Below are 19,554 nucleotides of genomic sequence, written 5' to 3'. Positions count from 1 at the left end.
CAATGAAAGTCAACAAAATCCAAAAAATATATATATTATATATATAAACAACAGACTTACAAGTTATACAAAACTTTTGGGCTTTCATTGTCCATTATATAGAACAGTATTATTATTATATTTTATTCATATATTATTTCATATATTTTTTGGTCAGTAAGATGATAACAAGCAGCTCACACTTGCCATGATAATTTTAAAACAAAACTGCCATTGAGTCATTTTAAGACAACTGTTGCACCGTTCACTGCCATGAAACCTTTCCAGAGACTAGCCTTGCATTTCACAGATGAAAATTTTCAAAGTTTAATACTAAGCCTTTCCTTGATTTGCTCATGCCGATAAAAAGTCTCCACCAACTCCATGTGCTATTTTTTGTAAGCCTTTTCTTGATTTGCTTATTTGAACAACTCTGCAGTTGAAGAGCCAATCAGAACATCTTTCTAGAAACTAATTACATCAAGCGAATCAGAATTGCACTTCAAAAGTGATAATAATTGTATTCATGTTCTATAAATAGTTATTCTAATGTTCTAAGTTGCAAATTTTTGTTAGTATTTTATGTTGGTCAATCTTGCCACAGATTTATTTCCAGGGTAATAGTGTTCCTGCCAATGTAGTTGAAGTTTTTCTTCAACATTTTGTTCAATTTATGATATTATGTGAGGTTTTTGTGTGTTGAAAGTACATATGGCTCCATGGTGATCAACCAAGGTTTCAATGTACTCCTAATCATGTGAAGAGATTAACAATATATTGATGAAGCTCAGATGTTGAATTCCGCTTGTACAACCAAGAGAATCGCTCCTTTATGTGGAAGTCCTCTCTGTGTTTGAATGAAGTTGGTCAAATCCACCTTGTGTTTTATAGGGGGCGGAGGCATAAACAGACTGAGTGTGCAAGGTCCAGTCTTGAAAGAATGACTTCAAGCAAAACAGTAAATCAGTTCAAAGTGTGACTTCAAATAAAAGAAATCCACCAATTCAAAGTTTATCACTTTGACATTTATAAAGACTGGCCAGTTTTCCAAATTTCAGCCAAGCTTTCATTTCTTAGCTTTTAGAGTTTGAGAGTACAAGTACAACCAATCATGAATGTGAACCCTATTCACCCCTCTTCTCTTTGTAAAATGGACCTGTCTGGCCCATGGCTAGACTGTTCCATTGTACTTAGCGGGTGGGGATAATTGGGAAATAAACTGGATATTGTTACTATAGCCTACAGCAAGTAATCTGTAGATATATTATTTCAGTGAGCATGTTGAATATTTAGCTTTTTTTTGAGTAGAATTAAATCAATGACTGTGGAATGCAAAATAACTTACAAATCATGGAAATAACTCAGATTACAGTAAGCAAAGTGACCTTTGCTCTAGACATCATTCCTTGATTTTAATATCTGTTAGAGGTCAAAGTTGAAATTTCCATTTCTTGCCTGCTTTGTACTTGACACACCAAATCCAAACAGTATTACTTTGCACAATAGTATTTATTTAAAAGTATATGTATATTATTTTATTTCCACTCATATATTTATTGCTTTTTAGACCCTCCATAATTTATTTTTTGTTGCTAGTCAGTATTGTTATTATGGATAAAAACAGCAATAAAAGGCAGAATATAGCACACATACATTTCAAGCTTTTCGTATTTCATGCACCAGACATTTTATGCAATAAAATTATACAGTTTGTTTCATAACAAAAGTGCTCTGAGTGGTTTTATTTCACCTTCAGATAAAAAAACATTTGTTTTCTGTAGTAAGGCTTTTTGTAAGTGTCACAAAAAAGTTCAAGATCTAAATTTTACACACACAAATGTGCAGATCACACCTTAACTCTGTCACAGCCCAGCATTTGTTTTACAATGTCGCATCACTGTGTCGGCACATACTAGATGCATGCCATTGAGATGAAATGCAGATTTCTATCTATTTTGTTGCCTTTCTGTATTTTCCAAGAAAAAAGCAAATGAGGGTGAGTTTATCAGTCTAAAACCTGATGATCTCATTGGCTCAACACTAAATTAGCATATCAGTCAATTGTGTATGCCTATGTCGGAAAAAATGCTACATATTATTCCTATGGTTAAATTTCATCCCTTTAATGCATTTCGGTGTTGTTTTGATGATGCAATATGTAATCACAAATCTTGGTGTACTTGTTTGCTCTGTTGCCAGTTTTTAGTCTCGGACAGACGAAGTCCAGAACACGGACTTACTGATTGGGCTTTGTCTTTGTGTCTGTCCAGCCAGAAACCGTTTCTCAGACATGCCCTGACAAGTCATGTTCAGTAGTGTAACCAGGTTTGCCTGAGAATAGCTCAGCCTAGTATAGCTAAACTCTGTTGAGGGCAGTGTAGAGATTAGAAAATGGCTTCCTGACATGCGAGTATTTTGTTCCAGAAATTACAAACTAGTGTTTCTGCATCAAACATCAACCCTTATCCTGACAAGTTCATATTTCACCATCAGGTCAAGTTGGTTTAAAACTAGTGAAGCATAACATGTCCCATATAGGGCATTTTAACAAAAAATTGAACATTTAGGCTAAAGGATGAAGATAGCAGTTGTCCCTCACATTGTAGCAATTTTTATTTGTTTTAAGGAAAGTAAATCGGAAGAGGAAAATCCATTTTGTCTAGTTCACAAACAAAATAATTTGTAAGGCAATCTTGTCCCAAGGAGTGGAACTTGGTCAATTTCAACATAAATCACAATGAAGATAGTATACACTTCAAAAAGTAAAAGACTTAAACTTTTGCTCAAACTTTCCTCAATGAAACAGTTAACCATGATACTCTTACCCAATCAAGAACAAAAATCAGGGGTCACCCTACAAATTTTGGGATCAGAAAAACAAATTGCTTAAATCCCTGTTCTGACTCGTTGGAGAAAATTAAATTTTAATCGTGGGGAATGTGAGATGATGAACACTTGATTTTTACTCCAAGCACTTCAAATCAGAGTCCCAGAGAAGTATTATAAATATTTGATAGTCCAACTATCTGTCATAATGGCACATTCTAATCAAGTTTATTATGGACAAATCACTCTGCTTGGACTTATTTTTGTGATATCAAGAAAACTTGGAATACTTGCATAAAGTCGCTGTGTGAAAAAATGACAATGGTATATAAGTTAAATAGTGTCAACAATTATTCCTTTGCGGTCATGCTAACAAATTCCTATATTTATGTTGTGTTGTGTTGTGTTGCCCCTCCCAAAACAACCCAACTTTTGAGTAGTTTAGTTCCATAGATTGCGTCTCCGGGGCAATCTGATTGAAATCACACCATGTGAAACATGATTCCCACTACAGCTGAGGAGAAACAGTCAGGAATAGCAAAGGTGAAAATGTTTACATCACTATCATCTGAATCACCAAATGAAATAGCATTGTGCCCCACTGTCATGAAGTGTGTCAATATACATTGATGTCTCAGACAGGTTACAATCTTGATCTAGTCTACTGCCCTCAGTGGTTAAACATTGCTACCCTTTGTTTTCAGAGTCTTCCAAACTGCGGTGAAATTTGTTCTCCGCGTGGTCTTTATACGAATTTCAATTTATAAGTCACTGAGGTACATGTATTTCCGAGATAAGATGCCACCATGAGTCCATTGACTTCAAGTAAACATATGGAAACTGTTGTTCCACTCAAATAAGCAAGTAATCGTTCACATCACATTTCAAAAAAGACTTGGTGTGTATTCCCGTTTTTCGATTTATTCTGATCTTGATATCTTCTCATGGAAAAATTGAGAAATCTCAAAATCGGGAGAGATTGTTAACATTTGAAATTACAATATATCAAACAGCTCAAATTTTGCAAGGTGCAGACAAATTTTACTAAGAAAAATTCTATCCTCAGCAAAGAAAGCTTTCGGTAGGAGCTCGATCCCAATTTTCAAAAGATAATTTGTTTTATGATGGAAGGGGTAAAACTAAACAAATTTGTTTTTCGTCTACCAAACTGGCTTGGTTATCTTCTGAATAAATGCTTCATCGTGCAGAGTTTTAAGATTATTTCTGACCGAGATTCGAGGAACTACAGGGGTATCAGTTCCTCAAACTTTTGAGAAGTACAAGAATTAACGAGGATTGAAACCAAGCGTTTTTAAAACACAGCTAGAACCAGAACCATGGTTTCTGTTTCTTGCGAAGTTTCCTTCAGTTTATACTCCTATCAATTATGTAGGCGTACAACATTGACTTTGTACAGATGTGGAGACAAAATGTCCGTGTCTGCATGTATTCAACTGACTGACTGAGGAATTAGAACGTGAAGAATCTTCAGTTATTCTTGTCAACATCGTCACAATCTACTTAGATCAGACACACATTTTGTGGAGGGACCGTGGATCGGAGCAAGATGCACCGCTACTGGTAAGACTGAATTTATTTTGCTCGGAAAATAAAGCTCAAGCTAACAAACAACTTCGAATCTTTGAAAACTATGAACGTAGAAAGTTCACTTTTTGGTGGGGTGGGGGTGGGGGTTGCGGGGTGGATGACCAACGTATGTCTATGAATATACTTCCTGTGAAGTTCTTTGACTTGAAAAAATTAACTTGTTTTCTTCCAATAAACTGTCAGAAAATTTCAAGGGATAAAGATATCAAGCATGCCAATGAAAAAAGGTCCAGCCACAGATAGCCTGACAGGAAAAAGATGGCAAGCTATAAAATTATGCAGTAAAAATCCCCCACATTAAAAGATATTAAATTTTGACAAACCATGAGTCATTCATGGATAATTTTAATATTACTACCAAGGACGTACCAAGTAGCTTATACTGGATACAAAACTCCACAAACACCATACAAAGCTGGATTTATCGTAGCTGTGGGTCGACAGCTGTGGTGTTTTCGGACGGGAATCCCATTCGAAAACATCACGCAGCTATGGACCCACAGCTAGATTTATCGCAGGGTCTTAACAATTTTAAACAGCAGAGTTACAGAAGATACTGACTTCTGTTTTGAGTCTTTGTACCATTAAACGGGGACTTCAGACATACTGTGATGTCGTCTATTCTCAAAGTGGTATAAATCAAATGTGGATATTACAAAATTCCAAGGGATTCTTGGATAATTTGACATCAAGATCTATCAAAATTTTTCCACAATGTATACCACAATACTACATGATAACTGAAATAACGCTTGGGAAACATCATCAACCAAGCATTTTTCAACAAAAAGGGTTCATTACAGATATGTAGTATTAGTGTATAATGCTACATATTTTGTTAAGAATATTACCAATTCTAAGATTTTTATATCGAGGAAGACATTATCAGTATATGCATCATTTCCTCATCGACAACATATTTGTTGAATTTGGAGGACACATTTTCCAACTGTGTTTAGGAATTCCTATGGGTACTAACTGTGCTCCCTTGCTTGCTGACTTATTTCTGCATTTATACCATGCAGAATTTATTCAGAACATATATAATTAAACAGAAAAAAGGCTCTAGATCTGTAGCTAGAACTTTCAACTTAACATTTAGATACATAGACGATGTTATTTCAATGAATAACTCCAAATTCAGTGACTATCTCGCTATGATTTATCCTCCAGAATTGGAGATTAAAGAAACTACACAAACGGCCTATTCTGCTTCATATTTGGATATTTCCTTGAATTTGACTCTAATGGTCACCTTTCTACTAGGCTGTATGACAAGAGAGATTATTTCAACTTTAGTATCATCAATTTCCCACACCTCATCAGTAATATTCCACTCTCACCAGCTTATCCGATATGCAAGAGCATGTAGTTCTTATTGTGATTTTGCAGAGAGACATAGCCATCTCTCGTGCAAACTTTTTAATCAAGGTTACACATGAAAAAGACTTGTTTCAATATCCAAGCGCTTTTTGGCAGGTATCACAAGCTGGTAGATAAGTACCGATATGATATCTGTCTTCGACAAATGATCGCTGATGGTATCAATGACATTGGTCCTTAGTTGGTGGTCCATATACCTTTCTTTCACGAATCGGACTTTTGTGTGTGTTTAGTACTTTTCTGTCTGTTCTGTGCTGTTTTGCGTCCATGTTTATAACAATCGGCAATGTATTACGAATTCTAAACTTGTGTTATTGGATTATGGATGGGTATGATTGTGATCATTTTTCTCGCGCATTTTTTTTCCTTTCATTTTCAGTTCTTAATACATACCCAGTTTTTTTCTGCATCAATTTCCAGCTCAACGTTATTAGACAAAGGTGAGAGAGAAAACTGTGAAAGAAATGTTGAATCCTTCTTTACGTCCACAAATAAAGGACTGACATTTTGTCCTCAGCTAATTCCATGTTTTTACCACGCTCACTCACATCGTCCGCTCGCCCGGGTCCATTACTTCCCACTAACTACGGAGAGCATCAAGCTACCCGGACAAGAGACCTTGGCGAGCGAAGGTGGCTCACTCAGGGCATAGTCTCTCCAGGTTATTTAGGATGAACGTTTTGTCACTCAGTCTATCTAAATGTCAATATAATTTGGCTCGCTAGTACAATCGTGTCCTGTTCTCCTATCACAACTAAAATTTGGTCCATTTGGGCCTACGACATACGTCAACATCTTCATGTAGCCCTTGGCAGACAGGTAGAATTTACCAGCCTAACGAGAGATATTTAGCCTACGCACTATGGCAAGATTCGTATATCATAAACGGAGGAAACATGCTTATGAAGCATACAAAAATAATAAGTGAATAAAATAATCAAAACTTAGTAATTGTCCTTAAAAGCAAAGAATTAACCGAGGAAACCAGACCCACGTATGAAATTATCACTTGCTACTCTAAAATAATTTTAATTAGTACAGACACAGATTGTATAAATATGAAAAATACAGGAAAAAGAAATTGTGTGAAAAAGATGGAAAAAAAATAACAACAGTACCATCTACTCTTTGCTAAACACTTCAATTTGTCATAAAAATGTAAGTGCTAAATATCTGCATCCTACACTTGGTGTTCTCTAAAACATTCCAAGAGTGAGACAGCAATCGATGATAGCGTTCAACATAGAGTCTCTATCTTTTATATCGATATTTTGCAATTGGTAATCTTTAACTCGATGGAGAATTGACAGTCGAATATAAAAAGATTCTAATCTTTTACGACATTAGTTGTGATAATTGATGACAAAATCGCAAAAGTGGTGATGTCGGTTCCCCCCAGCCCAATCCAATCTCCAGCCTATGTAAATAAAAAAAATCGATGTTCTCCAACTTTATCCTTCATTATTTCTTTCCGATCCAAAATTAGTCTAGAACGATCTATACTATTGTTCTATTGAGTTTAATTTCGTAACAGTATTTCACTGTATTTTTTCAATATTATCCCCACTTTATCAGTACATTTGACCATTTGCAGACTACGCGTCATACACAAGAAATCAACGCCTATAGGCCTACAGCTTTCCCAGTAATTGTCGATACGTACTGTCCATTTTCTCTCTGGTTCTAGATATCTTGGCTCTACCTGTTAACATGTCAGAGAAAGGAAAGCGATCTAAATCCACGCCTGAGCTATTAGAAAAACCAGAACAACCTGCCAATTAACGTGCCCTCTTCCCGGGCCCTCTTCTCCTGTAGTCCAAGAAACGCTTTCAAAAAACATATTTTTACATTTGGTTGCACTGGTGAACACCAGCTCCTCTTTCAAAATTCTTCGGCTTGGTACTGTTTGATCGATCGATTACGATACATTAAAGTTTCAAATTACTTTGTTAAATGTAGACGTGGATCGGTAATGACGACAATCAGGTATGCGACGCGCGACCTTCTTATTTTCCGATATCGATCTCAAGAGTTCCAAAACAAACAAGTTCTTCCGGTAGACAAAAGACTTTAGGGTCAGGAAAATGCCATTCTAATGACACAACGGTTGATTCTTAAGGTGCAAAAGTTCCGTTTAATGAGTAAACTACGCTTAATCACCCAAAGTTGGCGAAAACGGAACTGGCTACATTTTCGGGAAATGGAAACAAAAAAACTAAATGTGAGATTGACATGCCCTTAAAAGTTTAATCAGGTGACTTTGTCACGTGAACATCAGCCATATTGCTTTTCCGAAAGAGGAGTGTCCCTCACACTGCTGTCTGGGTAAGTCAACGATGTTCTTTCTCCATAAAGTCAATGATTTGTCTGTAGTGGCCGCGAACTATCAAAATCAACTACCTTGTAAGTGTATGAATCTATGAAAAGCGTGCGCTGTGTTTAGAACACCTTCCGATGTTTTACTTCCTACCGTTCACGGTTCACGATGAGAGCAGATGTAACGGTACACCATTGACCGGCGAAACACTACCGCTGCCGTTTATATACGATCAGTGCCGTTACGCGCCGATCTTGTTTGTATCTGCCTTGTGTACTGTCTGATTGTCTGCGCTTGGAGAATTCAGTTGTTTGTTGGTAAGGTCAATCTTAATCAAGCATTATTATCGTTTAATGTTCATTGTTGTCGTAGGCTATACAATGGTCCTGGTAACATACCTGTACTGCATGCCAGCTGTCAGTGTTACCGGTTTAATTGTGCTACCGTGGTATGAAAGCGGTTCGATTATTGCATGGGGCTAAAAAAGGACTTAGCTCCAAGATTATTGTGAGCGTTACAGCTCGTTTGTTGTGTCAATATGTGTCAGAATTTTAGATTTAAATGTTTGATGTATTGTCGATGGCATATGTTACCGGTCTCTGTTGTCATTACAAGATGGGAATTTCGTTGATCATCGCAAATGGCATTAATGAGGGGGTGTTTTGTGAATACCAGGCGTCTGTTCTTTCAGTTTCACATGTATTTCTTTGTTGTTTTACTCCGATTCCTTTAATTGCATTATTCGCAACCCAACCCCCCCAAAAAACCAAAAAACCCTCATAAATTGATGACATGCAATACCTTTTAGAAGTCAGCGTGCTAAAACTTCTTACAAGGAATTTATTTGCTTGTCTGATTTTGAATTTTTATAATGTTGACTTTCAAATGGCATGATTGATACAATAGGTATATGTAACTTACATTTTAATTTTAAAAATAAACTTTGCATTACCAGTCAATTTTATTACCCAACCCTGGTGATGATTATTTCTAAAAGGTGTAAGGTATTGTTTCAGTCAGTCATTCCATAGTTCCAGTATGAGATTCAGCTGGAGTATGTTACATTTATGTAACGCTCTATGACACACAGAGCTTATTTAACATGTATGCACTATTTTTTTTATGTGGTAGACTTGAATCAAGCATGAGTGGTTTAATATCCTTGTACCACTGGTGATTTTAAAATTGAAATCATGAATAGTACAGAATAATGAAAGCCAAAAAAGAGAAGAGCGGATGTTATCAGTGAAGAGAAAATCAGAATGGGGAACTTGTGGTTGCCATGGATAATAAGATTTCAGGGTGATTATTGATGCTACGACTGTGTTGCTGAGTTTTATATCAACAAGATGATGGCTATAAATGGGATTCATGCGAAACTTGTTTGCCTTTTTTTAATGTACATTGGTTTGATTTCATCATAAGTCTAGCATGGTGTGAAAGCTGGTTGCCAAGCAGGGTTGCATATTGCAATCACCTGGAGTTTGCAGCTTCTCTCTGCCCCATCTTGGTATTAACACTTCATGGATAAGGAGTGTAATTAAACCATAATTGGGAGTGCTCATTAAGTTTACTATGAACAGTACATCAGAGATAATTTCACACTTTCATCACCAGTGCCTCCCCAGTTTATGGCTATCATCTAGCTCCAACTAATAATTTGAAAATGAGGCTCTGGGACAGCTGTCTCTGGGAGATTTTAACCAACTGGCTGGAAATTCCCGACTACTGGTTGAGGCTAGGGTTTTAGGGTTCTGTGTCTGGCAGGTAAATATCCAGTGTTAAAATTTTATAATACCAAAATTACATCAAAATGATGTAGACATTTCCTTTTCTTAGTAAGTTAGTTATAGTCCCTCCTTCATGCAGTGGGGGACTTCCCTACATCATATTGTGGAAGGTCTGTGCATTTAAAGCCTGGTTCGAAAAGTTCCCGGGATCAGGATTATCTAAGGTGCTAAGAAGATTATGGGGTGTTTCTGTTTTTTTTCTCCTTTGAAATTGCTATCGTTATATAAATATTTTGCTAGATTTTTAGATTATGTCTGAACAGAGGTTAAACTGTCTGTCAAGAAGCTGGAAATGCCGCAATACTTTGGTTGCCATATAGTTCCTCTCAGATTTTATTGTGTTTTGATCAAAAATCATGGCGGAAAACAGGGCAATATTTTAAAAAGCAAGTCAGTTGTAACAAATAATGTGTGATTTTTTGTATCACTTCATTTTTTGATCACGTGTCGACACACGTGAGCATATGTCGCAGCGATGTCTGTCTGTCTGTCTGTCTGTCTGTCTGTCTGTCTGTGTACTCAATATCTCAAAAACGGCTCATCAGATCAGAATCAAATCTGGTACATAGATTCAGTTTGCAAATGGCAAGAACTGATTAGTTTTTGGTGGGTGTGGCTTGCTTATTTTTTGCTCATTTGCATAATTAATGATTTTAGAAAAAAACATATATATTGACAACAACTGCACACAATTTGATGAGATTTGCTACAAATGTTGATCATACCAAGATATATCAGCTTTGAAAGATATTAAGGGATGACGTGAAAGATAATTACTAATTTGCATGTTTAATGAAATTTCCTAATTAGGAGTATATATCTGAATTTACTCGATCAAAATTGACAAAACTTGCTATGTACATTAAAGATGCTTCCATATGACATTATTGAAAGTCATTAAGCATTTTTACTTCATCCAGCTCCTTATTTGCATATTTAATGAATTTTTGAAATTAATGATACATATTTGAAGTTACATGACCAAAATTGATGAAACTTGCTATGTACATTAAAGATACTATTATGTAGGCTAACATTATTGGAAGGCATTAAGCATTTGCTTCAGCCAATTCCTAATGTGTGTATTTAATTAACTTTCCTAATTAGGGATATATACTTGGATTTATTTGATCAAAGTTGGCATAACATGCTATGTACATTGATGATTATACCAGGTTATACCAATATTGGAAATCATTTCGCACTTAAGTTTTCATGTCAGCTAATTTATAGTTTGCACATCTAATGAGCTTTCAAAGTTTGGAATATATAGTTTGAAGGACTTGACCAAAGGCAATACACTTGCTATATAAAGTGGTGATACAATGACAGCAGTCAAAGAAATTAATTATTTCTATTTCAGCTAATTACATATTTGAATACTTAATGACCTATAGAGTTAATCTGTGGTGAATATTGTTTATTATGTTGATCATAATACTTTCAATGAAGTTGCAAACATGTGGCAAAGGTTCAAATTTACACATAACTGCAATATATAATGAAACACGTGAGCATTTACAGTTCATATCTGGTCTATGATATCAGTCTGTCCTGCCATACTGTTTAACACAACACTTGTAAGGCATCAATTGTGACCAAACATTGGGCTGTAACACCGATGATGTCTTTTTTATATCATATCATAACAAATGAAATAGTGTGTCTTTGTTCACAATACTTAGCTGTGTATTTTATCATCACTGTCTTCTGATGTACTTTAATTGGTGAAAAGTAGTGAAATAGCTATCATTTTGATAATTAATCATAAAAATTATCCACTTGATCTCTTCCCCATGGAGTAAGTATTGAGGAACAAACTTTTGTGTCAAATGCAATCATAGTGCACATGCAGTGATGTGACAAATTTTTGATGAATGGTGATATGACATCTTGCTATCCGCAAACAAAATTATTTACTTAAATAGCAGAATCATGCTTCTATATAAGTCTATTGAGTTGAGTATCAGGGTTTCATGGGAAAAGGTTTATTCTAATGGGGGGGGGGGGGGGGGACGGAAGAGAGAGAAACTACTGATCTTTAATATCCTCCTATCATACCAAGTATTTCTTACTTATAATCTTTTACTGCTGACATGATAATGAATGAATTTGTCTATTTATACATGCCAGGTTCATACTCTGTCAATCTTATAAAATTATGCAAATTCAGCATTATTATTGTTAAGTTCATTGAACTGGTAGATATACACTCTGACATCAAAGTTTCATACAAATGTAGGCCATTATCCAAATTTAAGATGATTAAATACTTATCTATGTCAAACTTCCTCATGGACATGGCATCAGCTGTGTGGATGACAAAACATGCTCTATTTTTGGTCTTCACCGTCCATTACCATTTTCAGCATTTAGGAGAAACAAGTTAGAGACAACAACCTTGACAGTTGACAAGTATGAGTGGAATCTTGAATACAAATCATCACGCAAATAAATCAATGTTTACGGATCAGTACATGATACTATCATGAAGTAACATTGAACTCAAAATTAAATGTGTACTATGACAGGATTTGTCATTTTTTAAAAATATTAAAAATAGCTGTAATACCGGTAATGTATCGCATATCATTTAAATTTCCTGTTTAGGTGACAGATGGGCCATCAGGGTCACAACAGATGGCAACAGGCAAATACTCAACTGCATTAATTTTTTAAGTACTCCTGCAAGCAATTGCATTGTGCAATTTTCCAATAATGCCATGTTTTCAGCGAGCAAAAAAATTGAAGTGAAATTTGCAAAATTTTAAATGGAAGTACACTCAGTGCCTGTAACTCAGTTATTCATTACACATACGGTATGCAATGTTTGTAGTACCAGTAGATCTATAATTAGATCACTAGTGTCGAGATAAGTAAATGTTGTAAAATGGTTATGTGAATCTTATTATAGATAACACCATTGAATATTAAATATTTGTATTATAATAGTACAAAATGTTGTGGTCAAATGCATTTTACAAGCTTAGAGTTCTTGGCAGTAAACCATGACTACACAAACTGCAATATTGATTGTGTTTTCATCAGCTTTTAATCAACTGTTGAAGGAACCATTATATTTTATCAATAAATGTTGTTTCATTTTTTAGGAGCTATATATCTTAATCTACTTGTTGGCTTTAGATAGAGATGACCTTTGCTTTTGTTAATTTTTCTTGTCTACCAATTTTTATCGTAGGTCATTCATGTACATACTTCACCAATTAGAAAGAAGCTGTGTTTGTTAATGCCATTAAACTTGTACGGTATTACCCATAGCAGACTACCAATGTTTGCATGATACTGCATTTAATTTTACGATAGCTTTGGTTTTTGATATTTCTGTTATTTATTTTCTTAAAAACAAGCATACTTTCTTGAAGGCACAGTGTTAGCCTAGATCCAACACAGTTCAGTTTGTAAACTATGCAGTGGTATTGCTGACAAATGATTTCTTGTCTGTTTCAGAAGTCAGTTGTCAAAGATAAAATCAGACATTACACACAGGCTGTGTTGACATGTCAAACACTGTAGGTTTCTTGACATGATTTTAAGGAATAGAACTAGGAACTACAGTCTACAAAAAGGATAAAAAAATGATGAAAATTCAATACAGTTAGTGTAGCTTGAAACCTTTCTTTAATTTGAATGTTATGAAAAATGAAAGAAGTGACAATTAATAGATCTTATCAGTAACACAGTTCTGTCAAGTCTCATCTGGCTTGCTGAGTCTCATTGACAATCGTGAACTGAAAATCCCTCCCAGGAGAGATTAATCTGGGAGTGATGACAGATCACATTGAATAGTTAATTTGTGAGTGTTTCCCAAATGGCACGAAATGATTGTTTGTCCTCATTAACTATCCATGTATAACTTTACATTAGGCAGCTGAGAAACCCTAGGCGTGATGTTTTGAAATAAATGAACATACATGTAGCTCTAAGCACCAACCTTTATTTCTGTAGTCAAAGTATGTTTGCCATCAAACGTAATTAAGCATAGTAATATTGCACTGGTTCAGAACAGTTTATTCATGTGAGTACCACAATGGCTAAATTCATAGATTGCAGTGTTGTCTACTTACATACTTGATGAATATAAAAATTACCTAGTATTTCTATTTTTTCTTACAGTCTGTAAACATAGAAACAAATATAATATCAAGGTGAGAAATTATTTTAGTCACATATTAATTCAACAGACAGCCTACCATTCACTGACAGTCCTTGTTTACAAGCTGAATACTTGGTATTTTATCATTCTACAGGAAATCAAAACCAGTAACTCCTCTCAGAACAATTTTAGTCACACATTGAATTCAACAGAAAGCCTACCATTCACTGACAATCCTTGTTTACAAGCTGAATACTTGGTATTTCATCATTCTACAGGAAATCAAAACCAGTAACTTCTCTCAGAACATTGAAAATTACAGGTAATGGATGATTTTTGAAAAAAGCATGTTAGCCTTCAACCACAACATAATGAGAAGTGAATATTATTTGTGAGATTAAAACCAAATTGAACTCCAGTGTTCTGTCATAGTGGAACCTGCAGGGCTGTATTTAGCTGGTAGTTTTCCTGTAATTTATTCATTTGTTTGCCCTCCGCACACATTCACCGTGTATCTTGGATACCATTGCTACATCACTGAAACCATGATACCCCTGTTGTGTTGCAAATGCTACATTTTCCCTGGTGACGGTTGACCTTTGAACCCAGTCAAACTCATAGTTTGCATTAAAGCATCTTCATCAGTGAGTCTGACAACTTTCAAGCTCGAACCGTTTGATGACAAGGTCTTGAACAAGTGTTGGACAAGTGTTGGATTTGGGCTAAAGGGCAGTTCTTAATCCCTGGTTCTTGCATTATGTGTTGTTGACATTGAGTATTTACATGGTGTTAGCCCATTGTTTTCCTGTGAATTTTTCATCATGTTGGCCAATTTGGTTTTACTAGATAAAGCTAATAAATGACCTGCCCATTTAAACTTAAACAAGTAAATGGGAGAAGTATCAAGAATGTGGAATTGAAGTAGATTTAGATTGAGGGTTAATGTTGCTGGTAACTTACTCACACCATAGGAGGTAGATATATCCATTTTACTCACGTCAACAAGGTTAATATTTATTGCATTCGCATGGTCTGCATTTCTATGTAATTTTCTTCAATTGTGAATTCTTTAAACCAACCCAAAGAAAGATTTCTGTTATGTATTCACCACTTTTTTTAATGGAAATATTTCTCAGTAGAAAGTGTAAGACCTCCAAAAGAGTCACTATAACGAATGATGCAATGTTTTCCTTGATCGAGATGAAAACAAGATATTTTTAAAATTTTAATGAAATCAATTTCATAAACTCTGCTCGTTCTTATCCATTTCACAGTCTGTTCTACTGTTTTGCATAACAGATATTAGTAGAAGTTTTGATACATATTGTATGGCAAGTATCGGTACATACCTGTAGAACATTAAGTTTATTTATGAAGGAATTGAGTCACTGCCTCCAAAAACACACTATGCAAAAGATACAAAGTATATTGTACTGATCTTGTTCAAAAACAAAGCATTATTTAGTCGGTACGATAGTCGCAGTGAACGAAGATCCAATGGGGTAAATGATTGCTGTAACATCCATCAACATGCCTTGGGAGAATGTGGGTGTTTGGGGTTTTGGGAGTGGAGCATGTTAGTAAAATGACAGGAACACTTAATAATAGTTTCCATTATACCATTCGTGCTAAAGACTTTGCAAAACTACAAACATTGAACACATGCAAAATCAAAAGGGCAGTGGGGATAGCTTACACGTTGTTCCTTGTGATAGATGTGTGAAAGTGTGAAATTTTAGACCATTCTGCAAGGTTACCATGGTGATAATTTCTTCTAGTATGATGCTAAATATGCTGTAAGGTATTTATCCATACAGCTTATATAGCAGTACATGGTTGTTTTTACAGCAAATATTAAAAGACTGAAGTTGATTTATATTCAAACACGTGAGACATAAAATATCAGAAATGATATTTACACAGGCTTTCATAACTTGATATGTAGAAGCTCATTCGTCTCCATGGAAACAATTTCTTCAATATTACTTGAACTTTTTTCTGTGAGATCAATGTGTTTTTTAAGCCATAGTAATATGTCTAAATTAAATTTAGAAGCAATGTGACTATAAAATTGTTGAACTCATACCATAAAATTAGGAGAACTCACATCAAATCAACTTGTGACGAAGAAAAAGGACTGATTACTGATATTTATACATTGACCCAAAAAATTCATATTGCTCATATAATGTAATGCATTTATGGTTTCAACTTATGCTCCGATATCGCATCTGAGTGATAAATCTTCATTTTTCTCTAATTTAGCTGAAACAGTCTGAGCAACAACAGATTTGCATCAAATGCCATACAGAAACGATTGACTTCCTTCCATCATAAGGATTTATTCCATCAGTCACTGTAAACTCATTTTGTATTATCTGTATGACGTTCTGTCTCAAGTTAGGTTTGAATCTCAATAAACTCATTGAGACAGCTCCTCCAGTGACGTGTTGTAGTTACTGAGGTATGGTATGTACCAGAAATGTCACTACTCTGGTTTCTGACAAATAAGATCTGTATTATTACTAGTTCAGGTTACTATAGAAACTGGAAGAAAAGTTTATCAGTTAGTTTTTTGTGTATGTCCTTTCTCATTGCAAAGGGAGAAATTGTTGTAAGTCAAGAATAAAGTTTTAGGTAAAACATCTGTGTGCATTTGGCATTCATTTATTTTTAATTTTACATATTACCTGGTTTATCAGTAATTTTAATTAGGAAGTAATAAATTGTATAGATATTGTATGATGGCCAGAGATGCTGTCATTACACTTATACTTTTTCCAGTGCAAAAATCATCATTACAGATAGTTCTTAAGGGGAAAAACAAAACATAGATAAGGTTAATATCAGGAAACAGTTTATTCCTCCAAGGGTTATAATATAATGAGGTTGTAGAATTTATATCTTATCTGAAACAGCTAACCTTTCAATGGACTCGATGAGATGCAATGCTGATGTAATATTACAGAATGGATGCTACCAGGGATAACCAATCTTATGGTATTTTACCAAAGTGTAACTCAGCAGTCAATTCTGTAAGCTGTAATATAACAAGCTGAATTTACAACTCAACTTGCGTCCACATTGAGTTGTGATGTTTTTTAGACATTTCAGGGATTACTTTATTCAGTTCATACCATTTCCCTTCCTGAATTATCATGGGAATCAGAATTTAAGATTACGCTAGTTCAGTAAATTATTTGCATGTGATGATTTTATTCCCTTGGTTTATTTTAATCACAATTGAAGGAATTTTCCGACACTTGCAACCTCTCTGTAATTTCACGAACTTTGAAGGTTACGGTGTAATTATTTTTGGATTGTGCTTTTAATGCAGTGCTGTCTACTGCAGAAATGTTGGAGAGTGAACTCATTTTGCCTAATCCAGACTGACTTTTTGTCAAAGCTGCTCTCCAGACAGTCTTGATTGAATTTACCGGTGGTGCCAGAAATAGATGTGAATTGCAATTGTGATGTCATAAAATGCACGCAAAAAGATGGCCTCACTTGTTTGTGACCTTTTGACCCATGCCTAGTGTTCACTTAATGTTCATCGTGTAAAGCATCGCTCTTCTAAGACAGTTGCAACATAATTTTAAAGGGAAACCATTGACATAACTCTGCCTGTACGAGTTTCTTGTTTTAACAAACAATATATTTCGTGCACGATATCTAGATTCACCTCATCATCATAGCTGCAACATTTAAATTCTATGATGTAGATTATGACAGACATGTTTTAACTTTCATCAATCACCATCGTACCTTGGATTCAGTGTTTACATTGGTCGTATGGGTCCCGTATGACCTTTGAGCTCAGTTCCGACAACTGTATCCGTTTAAAAGATTCATCCAGTGTTCCGACGTTCCGGGTGATAAAAAATTGAGTGCTGTCCTGATTAAAACCAAATACAAGCTAATTGTGCCTCTCAGAAGTGGTTTTATCAAAACAGTGAAAATATGATAAACCACTTATAGTTAATGCTGGAATAAAATATTTTCGCCCTAATCTTTCAATATTTTTATTTATATAATGCGATATATTTTTTGACACAAGTTTTGATGATCAAATTTAATAGCGTTCTCTTGGCTTACTCGTTTGTATCTGTGTGCACCAAATGAAAAGCGAATGAACTGGATGGAAAGCCATACGACAATATGGATTTCTGCATCAACTTTAAGATAGACTCCAATCATTTGAAAAAATGTGATAACATTTTAACCGCTGTACTGTGAAGAACTCAGTATGAAAGAATTAATCAGGTTAAAATAAGATTATATGTTAATTGAAATGTTTAAAAGGCTACTTTCTTATAAAAATGGAAAGTATTATTATCCATGTAAAAAATAATTGATAATTAATTCTTGATATGCATGGAATGTTGGTAATCTTAATTAATATGTTGGCGGCTATAGGAACATGTCTTACGTTTACACTGGCTGATGATTTATGAATTTTATGATAGATTGTGTTTAAAGCAGCACTGTTAATCGTGAAGCAGTATCTTAACACAAAGGCAGCATTTGAGTGGGTATAGGCTATTGATACCGGTATATTGATGTTGTAATGAGGTTGTTTGAAAAGCACTTGAAAAGCTAGCTACCTGGTGAGTGACAACAACGGATAATATGATCTAATTGATCAATAACACGGAAGCAGTATTTGTGTGCCGATATTGTGTATTTCTCTGTCGGCATTGACGTCACTTGGCAGTTTATTCCCACTGATTCGGTACTGTAGGTTTGTGTTCAAGGATGTTATAACTTGTCTGTGGTTTTTACAGTTTTTACAGTGGCTGAGCGACATCGACATAAATGACAGGTATGGCTTCACACTTCAGGGTGTGATTTCACAACGTTGATTCTGTGATAAATGACATGGAAAGTGATTTCTGCAAATTTCTGTTCTTCTTGGCTGTAAAATGACCATGCTCATATTACCTGCCTTAGGAGTGATTTTCTGTTTTAAACTGCTGTGATACAATCCTGTGAATCATTTTCTCAAAAGCAATATTTGCTTCATAAATCAAAAAATGATTGCCGTAAGTGACTTTCTTAATATTTTATGAGACCTAAGATGTTCAATGGAAAATCCCATTCTACGTATCCGTTGTATTGGTTTCCATAACAACATGCTATCACGATAATTGTTCTGAATTCTTTGAAAAATTGCTCTTGTAGATAGAGTACTGTGCAAATATTGCAGTCCTTAACCTTTGACCTCAAATGAACTGACAAGCTTCCATGCTGTGTACCAGTAAAGCAACCAAGACATTGAATGCAACAAAATTAATGCTTTATTGACAAAGTCACTGTGATAATTTCTCATTATAGAAAATAAGTTTTTCATTTACTGCGTAATTTTCAGTGCATTTAGTAGTTTTGATTACATAATCAAGATTACTGTACATTTGTTCTGTATGGCCATCTTTTACTTATTTTGAGAAAAAAACCATCATTAATATCAAAGTACATTGTACTATTTTCCTTGTCAAGGAAAATAGTTTGCATTTTTTCCAAACATTGAAATAATTACA

General features: G+C 34.9%; 1 protein-coding gene across 7 annotated transcripts in view; it reads left to right on the top strand.

Moving 5' to 3' along the window:
• Positions 1-7,953: 7,953 nt before the first annotated feature.
• LOC139116714 (TBC1 domain family member 5-like) overlaps positions 7,954-19,554 on the top strand; it is a 103,031-nt gene continuing 91,430 nt past the window's right edge. For 2 of the 7 annotated variants that reach the window (XM_070679313.1, XM_070679312.1), the window contains exon 1: positions 18,818-18,839. In XM_070679313.1, the coding sequence (XP_070535414.1) occupies positions 18,833-18,839 (7 nt within the window). In that variant the 5' untranslated portion in view covers positions 18,818-18,832. Of the gene's footprint in view, positions 8,122-8,167; positions 8,431-14,048; positions 14,070-18,817; positions 18,840-19,554 lie in introns of those variants that run through there. The other 5 variants (XM_070679314.1, XM_070679318.1, XM_070679315.1 and 2 more) reach the window with 5 other exon arrangements.

This window comes from Ptychodera flava, chromosome 18 (genome assembly GCF_041260155.1).
Source record: "Ptychodera flava strain L36383 chromosome 18, AS_Pfla_20210202, whole genome shotgun sequence".
Taxonomy (NCBI): Eukaryota; Metazoa; Hemichordata; class Enteropneusta; family Ptychoderidae; genus Ptychodera; species Ptychodera flava.
The sequence above is the reverse complement of the archived record's forward strand: the minus strand, read 5'-3'. Positions and strand labels throughout refer to the sequence as shown.